Source organism: Grampus griseus, assembly GCF_964374135.1.
Source record: "Grampus griseus genome assembly, chromosome: 19".
In the NCBI taxonomy this organism is placed as follows: Eukaryota; Metazoa; Chordata; class Mammalia; order Artiodactyla; family Delphinidae; genus Grampus; species Grampus griseus.
Window position 1 is genome coordinate 22,972,713 of NC_139013.1, and position 8,790 is coordinate 22,981,502.

Consider the following 8,790-nt stretch of genomic DNA (forward strand, 5'->3'; position numbering starts at 1 on the left):
CTTTAAATCTTGGGGGTTTTTTCCTTTCCTGCAAGCTCTGTTTTCACTTTGAAATATTTAGTAACCTCTGTAACACATGGTAGATAAGCATCATTGATGGAATTTGGCTTTTCTTGCTCACTCTATTGGAACAGTTAATCCATATAAAAGCCCTGCTTTCTGCCAGAACAAACTTGTTTTTCAACACTGAGGCATTTTCTTTTGGTCTACAGATGTTGGCTGAACAGGCGTCAGATCGATGGGTCTTTGAATAGAACTCCCCCTGGGTTCTATGACCGAGTGTGGCAGATCCTGGAGCGCACACCCAATGGAATCATTGTAGCTGGAAGGCATTTGCCCCAGGTACAGCCCCACTCTGTTTGTGTCAGTAAAGGGACTTCTAAAGGGACCTCAAGGAGCAGAGAGTTCTTTCCTTCTCTGCTTTGAAAATAACTTTTCTACTTATTCCATTTTCTAAGAGTATTTAAAGTAGGGGTATCCAGATACCTGAAGGGAGAAAATAAGTCTGGTCAATTGGATTGGAAATATTTTTTCCCAATCTGAGTTCCTTTTATTTTTCAATTTTAGTGTTCCTCTATAAAAAAGCCTTGTTTTACAAATGGATATTTTGCTTGAAAGTTGTATTCAATAAAAAAAAAATTTTGTTTTATCATATTTCAGATGTTTCAAGGAAGTTCTCAGTTTAAAGACACCGTATGGTCAAACCTTTTGCCAAGCAATCTATCCTTCCTTTGTTTGCTTATTAGTGAATTTAGGGTTTCTTATATTGACATTACTGAGTGGTGGTATTCCTTCACCACCAACTGTAATGGGCCAGTGCTGGGGGACCTCACAAACAGGAAAACATACATTCAAAAGACAGAACCAAATCAGTCTTAAGAAACAAGGTGACTTAGTAATGCTGTGGATAAGGAAATTACTAGTTAAGAACTGTACTGAATGTGAAAAGTACAGTAACTTTTTAGGTCATTAGACAATCATTTAATTGAGATGTAACTTACCGTTGGTCCGAATGAATTAGTGTTCCCTCCTTTAGATGGTTTCCCAAGTTATATAAACTGCCCTGCCTCTTTGATTTAATTATTTTATTTAATCCTGACACCTAAATCATTGTGCTTATGCACAATGATTTAGGTGTCAGGGAATAATTAGGCCTTCAAGAAATGGAGTAGTGTATCTGTTTATAGTGTTGAAACATCAAACAAATTATTCTTGATGAAAGTCTTTATACAAAGTATTCTTTTTTTAATTGAAGTATACTTGATTTACAATATTAGTTTCAGGTGTACAACATAGTGATTCAGTATTTTTATAAATTATACTCTATTTAATGTTATTATAAAATATAGGCTGTATTCCCTGTGCTGTATAGCAGGGGTCCCCAACCCCTGGGCCACAGACCAGTACTGGTCCATGGCCTGTTAGGAAGTGGGCTGCACAGCAGGAGGTGAGTGGCGGGCGAGTGAGCAAGTGAAGCTTCATCTGTATTTACAGCCACTCCCCATCGCTCGCATTACATCCTGAGCTGCACCTCTTGTCAGATCAGTGGCAGCATTAGATTCTCATAGGAGCGCAAACCCTGCTGTGAACTGCGCATGCGAGGGATCTAGGTTGCGTGCCCCTTATGAGAATCTAATGCCTGATGATCTGAGGTGGAGCTGAGGCAGTGATGCTAGCGCTGGGGAGTGGCTCTAAATACAGATTATCATTAGCAGAGAGGTTTGACTGCACAGAGACCATAATAAATCAGTTGCTTGCAGACTCATATCAAAACCCTACAGGCAGTGGCAAGTGAAAACAAGCTCAGGGCTCCCACTGATTCTGCATTATGGTGAGTTGTATAATTATTTCATTATATATTACAATGTAATAATAATAGAAATAAAGTTCACAATAAATGTAATGCGCTTGCATCATCCCGAAACCATGCCCTCCCACCCCCACCCTGCTCTGTAGAAAAATTGTCTTCCATGAAACCAGTCCCTGGTGCCAAAAAGTTTGGGGACCACTGCTATATAGTATATACTTGCAGCTTATTTATTTTATGCATAGTTTGTACCTCGTAGTCCCTTACCCCTATCTTGCCCCTCTCCTCTTCCCTCACCCCACTGGCAACTACTAGTTTGATCTCTATATCTGTGAAAATAAAATATTCTTAAATACACACACCCATACTCATTTTGTTTATATGTACATAGGGTATTTCTGAAAGGATCCATAAGAAATTGGTAGCGTTCTAGTCTTTGCCTTTGGGAAAAGGAACTGTGGTCTGGGGGGACAGAGCAGCTTTTCACTGAAAACCCTTTTTAACCTTTCAGAATTTGAACTTTGTGAATCTATTATTTATTTTCAAAAATGAATAAGAACTTTTTAAAAGGATTCTTTATGCTATTAACAAACTGTTGAGTGGTTCTTGTCGGCCGCCAGTATAGGTGCTCCAGCCCTTTCCCAGATGCTCTGTGACCGTTGTATGGAGCAGCTCTGTCTCCTGTGGGTGGGGAACTGGCCTCTACTGTTCGTGTCCTGCTTCTTCTGCTAGGCCTTGTGTCCATGTACAGTGGACTCTGGCAATGTTTTGTTAGCTTCTTTCCCAACCCCCGCTAATACCTACCAGATATTCTTTTAATTGTCTAATTGCCTGGGCCACTTACATTTAGTATTTTCTCCTTGCTAACAACAACTACATGTTAAGTATTTTTATGTGCCAGGCACTTTTCTAAGTGCTCCTTTAATTCTCACAACAGTCTTTTGAGTTAGGTACTTTATTGTTACTGTTTGACAGATGAGGAAACTAAAGCACAGATAAGTGGTTTTTCCAAGGTCACACATCTAGGAAGTAGCTGACCCAGAGTGCAACCCCCTTCCCCGGCAATTTGACTTCTGAGCCTTTTCTCTTAACTTCTCTGCTACACTTGCCACTTCTTTCAGAGATTGGAAAATAAGGCAGCCTTGATGTCTCTTCTCTAGGTTTAACTATTGTATTGCATACTAGCTAGGTTGACTTTTCAAATGAGATATATTAAAAGGAAATTGATGTGAACCCATGAAAAGTTCTTCCTTTTCTTCTGTGACCCCATTAGTCTCATTGCTAGACATCTAAACAGTTATAATTACAGGCATATCTCAAATATTGCAGGTTTGGTTCCAGACGATTGCAATAAAGCAAATTACATAAAATTTTCTGGTTTTCCAGTGCATATAAAAATTATGTTTATACTATACTGTAGTCTACTAAGTGTGCAATAGCATTATGTCTAAAAAAACAATGCATGTACCTTAATTAAAAAGTACTTTATTGCTAAAAATTGGTAACCGTCATATAACAACACAGGGTTGCCACAAACCTTCAATTTGTAAAACACAATCTGCAAAGTGCAGTAAAGTGAAGCACAATAAAACAAGGTATGCCCGCACCCTGTTGAACAACCAGCTTCATTTTCCCCAAATTAGGTACTACCTGTAAACATTAACCTTATGTTGGATTGTATTGAATATAGAATACAATAGATGGACCATACTGAATATAGGACTGAGGCATTATTATACCAAGCAGAATAACACTGCTGTCATTTGATTGAAAGGAGACATTTCTGCTGGGTCCCATTTTGAGTAGTACGTAGATAGATATTGTTCTGAGGCTGTGATTAAGTTCACTGTAAATCATCACTGAGGTAAAAGCAAATAAGTATGACTCATCATCTCTGCATCTCTGGTAATAATTCTGGGGACTCCATCTGCTTTCCACCATATAAGCCTAACATTTAGAGCCTTTCCTTCCATCCTTTGAAGATTATCTACCATGCCCAGATATGATTCAGATTTGAGTTTATTTTCTGCTTTCATTTGGTTTGTGGAATGTGAATGGAAGATTTTGCAATACTCTTGTCTTAAATGAAATATCAAGAGTAGAGTAGAGAACATTTTTTTTGTTTTGCTTTTTCCTGCGCATAATATTGTTTCACTTATTTGTATGCATTTTTATGCTGCCAGCTCAGAAAGGACCTGCCACAGAAATGATGTTAATTTAATAGCAGGTGACTTACATGCTGAAGTCTGACAGCAAGCATAACTTCTTGTGTTAATTCTGAAAGCAATATGTACTCTTATTTGTTGTCTCAATTTTTGGCTCTTCCGTTTGTGTATTGAAGTGGTTTTCTAATATAGTCCCTTTTCCCTAAAAACATTAAAATAGTGAAGATAACTACTAAAAACAGGAGGTTTAATTTATCACAACAAGCTGGTTGGCTTCAGTAATTTGACATATATAAAATCCAGTCATATAGCTGAAAATGCTCTCTAAGGTTTTGTAGAAGCTGAAAAAGATTATTGACTAGAAAATGAAGTTTTCCTATTAAGTGGGAACCAGGATATAACAATGCAGCATATTAATATTGAGTTATTTCTTTCAGCAACCAACCCTGTCAGATATGACCATGTATGAGATGAATTTCTCTCTCCTTGTGGAAGACATGTTGGGAAATATTGACCAGCCAAAATACAGACAGATAGTTGTGGAGGTTTGTATTTTAAAATGTAGATTGCTGAAGAAGTGCTTTCTATCTGTTCCCTGAAAACTAGTATAAGGAAACTGCCCAAGAGACCAGGAATTCCACTCCTCACCTAACCCAAATCTCCAGTTGAGTCCTGGAGGAGATGGCCATCTTTGACTTGGCTTTTGACCCAAGTCAAAGCACATGAACAATTCAAACATCTTAAATCCATCAGGGTGGAAAGGCTAACTGCCCAACTTTCTCAGCTATACACTCACCCCCACAGTAAGTGCATCAACAGTACCATGAAAAAGAGGAAGTGACCTTTTTCTATTTGTCTTTTTTTTTTTTTCTGTTTACAGAAATAACTCATGACTATTGTAGAAAATTTCAACAGTTCAGAAAATTATAGAAAAGAAAGCCCAAAATGTCTCTATATCCACTAACAATAGATTGCCACTATTATTTTGAGGGACACCTTTCTAGACATCTCTCTGTGAACAGAGAAGACATGTAATTTTGTGTATCATCATTGCTCCATATAAAGTTAAATGCCAATGTACACACACACGTGTGTGCGCATGTGTACACATGCTTTTTTGCCATTTTAAAACATATCAAATACATAGAGAGAAAATAAATAAGTAAAGAAAAAGGAAAAAAATACATAGAGAATCCCTCAAATGAATGGATATAATTTATAGCTCATCCTCACTTTGTCTGTTTCTCTGGGAATGTCTCCATCAGACTTTGTGTTTCTTGAGGGTGGGTAATATGTCTTATTGATACAGAAGCTCTCAGTGGGTGCTGAACTGGATGTGGCACCTCCTAAAATCCAGCATATCTGGAGCTACAGTCAGCTAAGTGAGATTCAGCCTTATCTCTGATGTGCCAGGATTTGGGAAAGAATATCAGCCAGTCAGTGTCATAGCATGTGGGAGTGAGGCAGAGACTGGGGTCAAGAAAAGATGGGGTTTTCAAAAGGGTGAATGCCTTCTTTGTGCTGTTAACCTTTTGGTATCTTGTGCCCATAGTTGTCTCTAAAATAAAGTCATTCTCTTTGCGGAAGAAATCTACATTTAGTACTTGAGCAAAACTTCGAATTCTTTTGACTAAAGCCCTGCCCCAAGGTCTCCCACATTGTGACCCCTGGATTTTTCTGTTTCCTTTGGTTCTTTCCGGTTCTGTTTGGGAAGCATTTCAATAAAATACATTCAAAAAGATTCCCAAGTTGGGAATTATGAGGCCTTTTTCCTGTTCCATGGCCAACTTAGGAGCCATAATCATCATGAGAAAGTCTTTACCAAGCATTGTATACTCAGATACAATCTTTGCATATTACAGTCTTTGCATATTACAGTTTGTCATATAAAATGAACATTACTACTTAGATAAATGTGTAGGGTAGCCAAACAATAGGATGATGCCTTAAACTAAGATAGCTTATACAAACCAAATAATACTCATGTCATAAAGAGTCAAAGTATATTGTTTAAAACATAACTGTCCCCTGAAAAATACTATGATGTCACAGAATTATACTCATTTTGGGGTGCTAGACTCCCAAGTCATTTGATCCTGAGCCCAGATCCAGAATCTCCATTGAACTCATCTGCCTTCTCTGGCTTTGTTGCCTACCACCTCTTCCGAGGCAGCCTGTGCTCCACAGGACACTGTTTTGGTGTCTTGCCACCAAGGATTAAGGCCTGAAGACCAGAAAGAGTTCAGACACTTCGGGTGAATAGGGCACTATGTACTGTTGACAGGATTAACAGTACATTTTTCTAAGTTATTAGTTTTATTTAAGTAACTAAAAAACATTTCCATACAGCTACAGGGATACATACAATGAAAAAAAAAGGTGAGGTTTCCAAACAGAACTCATGCTACTAGTTTGCAAGATTAGGAAGATTCCATCCATGGATGATCCTAAAGCCTGTCATTGTACAGAACACACTGTGGAATATGAGGACCTTACATCAGTCTGAGTAAAGAATGAAAACATATCCAGACTGTGTCGCTTTTATGGTTCATATAATTGGCTTTCAATATGTCTGTCTCTTCTAGTTACTAATGGTTGTATCCATTGTACTGGAAAGAAACCCTGAGCTAGAATTTCAAGACAAAGTAGATCTAGACAAACTGGTGAAAGAAGCATTTCATGAATTTCAAAAAGATGAGAGTCGACTAAAAGAAGTTGAAAAACAAGTAAGTAGACAAAATAGCTTTTTGTAGAATTGCTTTTTTGTCTCAATTCTTCAAAATATCCCTAATCTCTTATCACTTATCTTATGAAACAGATTTACGGAGTACTAAATAGAGTACTTGAGAGGCAGAGGGAGGTCTGATTTATTTAAGGAATTAATGTTACTTTTTAGTTAATTACTAGTCAATTCAGCTATGAAGTTCTAACTAAAAAGAAATCTAAGAAGAGATAAATTTTCCTTTTTATAGTTAGCAGTTAAAATGTGTTTTACCAGAAAAGAGCCATAGGTTCCAGAAGGCTATAAAATTAAATTCTGGGAAGGCTGGGAATGAGTAACAGGCTACATTGGTGCTGTGTACTACCTAATATAGTCCCTTCCAGGCTCTCTGTTTAATATTTTATGCTTGTCAGTAAAAAGGTTCCCTAAGTAAATAAAAATTATCAGCAAAGAGGAGAATACTAAAAATGTCTGTCTTTGTTTTATATGCTGAGAAGACACCTCAGGAAAATAAAAGAAAAACTCAAGAAGCTCATCTTTTCCATGAGGAAATATTTCTGTGAATTTATTTTTCCCTCTAGGCTGACACTGACTTTACCTGTCAACTCTTTACAAACAAAAAAATCAAACAACTTGCTTATTGTTTTCCTTTGTAGGATGACATGACTTCCTTTTACAATACTCCCCCGCTGGGAAAAAGAGGAACATGCAGCTATTTGACAAAGGTTGTGATGAATTTGCTGCTGGAAGGAGAAGTCAAGCCAAGCAATGATGACCCGTGTCTGGTTAGCTAGTGAGGAAGGTGTTAGAGACCCTGTTGAGGCAGGTTTTCCAGAAGTGTGTGAAGTTTGTGTTGAAGCTTAATCGAGGCAACCATTAATGTGTGGGCTGATCGTGCTGGTGAGTGGTTGCCACACCCTTGGCAGAGTTATTGGACCTCTTGCATGCCATAAGCAATCTGATGGTAAGAACTGCTTATAATCAAGTGAAAATAAGTTCTCATGATTATGCCCACTACAATAATAATCTTTACTGAACAATAGTAATTGTTTATGAATTGAAAGTTCACCACTGCATGTTTTGTGATTACACAGCTCATCAAAATGAGTCTTTGCACTTTGGACTAAATTCCCACCTTACTGCCAATTAAATGAATTTTCCAACTAATTATGTGTACTAGGAATGAAAATATATTGAAAGAATGGTAAATTTTTTAAGTGGCATTATAATGCTAGAAAAAGATATCAGTATGCATCATAAAAGCAAAATCAGCCAGCTGATATTTTGATTCTCAAACTGCATTATCGATAATATTTTAGTATACAGAGCTATTGTACAATGTTTGCCTTGTAAACATGATTGTGGTTTTGTATTTGTGCTAACTGTAGTGGTTGAACTAAAATAATAAACCTATGCCTGATCAAATATTTTCTTTGTGCTCTTACTAAAAACAATTTAAGTAAGATTATTCAGAAGTGTGGGCTGTTAACCTAGTTTGTACTCATAAAAAACAAAATTAAAAGTCATTAAATTTTATTTCTGAATTAATGAATATATCTGGACACATTCTTTGTTCCATTACTCACAGTATCAAGTTTATTACTCCTGAATATTTTCATTTAATTGATCAGGAGATGAAATGGAAGAGAATCTATGGTACCTACAATTACGCATATTTTGTTACCAAATTTACTTAAGCAAATGTTAATAAAAATATAAAGTAGATTAAACATTTAAATTTTATGAATTTATTTCCTTACTGAATATTACAATGAAGCCCATTAATTTGAGCCCTGGCCCCAAAGAGAGTCATTTTTCTGACCAGTCTTATTATTGAGTTTCACCTGAGAAGTCAAACTTGTCACAAAAAATGCAGCCTATTTGTAGAGTCTTGAAAGGATCTAAGAAAGAAAGGACAAAGTAGCTTCAGTGACAAGTCAAACTGATATCAAATAAATGGATGCAGGATCACATGAAAAAATCTGAAGAGTCAGGCACATTCCTCATAACTTTGAGGTACACTGCCTAGATCCTGCATAAGAAATCATACGTGTGCAGGTTGGCAAAATTGAGAAAAATGAGGTAAAAATCTGACC

General features: G+C 36.9%; 1 protein-coding gene across 5 annotated transcripts in view; it reads left to right on the forward strand.

Annotated features, from left to right (window-relative positions):
• PHKB (phosphorylase kinase regulatory subunit beta) overlaps positions 1-8,424 on the forward strand; it is a 192,499-nt gene extending 184,075 nt beyond the window's left edge. For all 5 annotated transcript variants that reach the window (XM_082676232.1, XM_082676233.1, XM_082676234.1 and 2 more), the window contains 4 exons: positions 213-342; positions 4,410-4,517; positions 6,558-6,698; positions 7,351-8,424. In XM_082676232.1, coding sequence (XP_082532358.1) covers positions 213-342; positions 4,410-4,517; positions 6,558-6,698; positions 7,351-7,488 — 517 coding nt within the window. In that variant the 3' untranslated portion in view covers positions 7,489-8,424. The remainder of the gene's footprint in view (positions 1-212; positions 343-4,409; positions 4,518-6,557; positions 6,699-7,350) is intronic.
• The last annotated feature ends 366 nt before the right edge of the window (positions 8,425-8,790 follow it).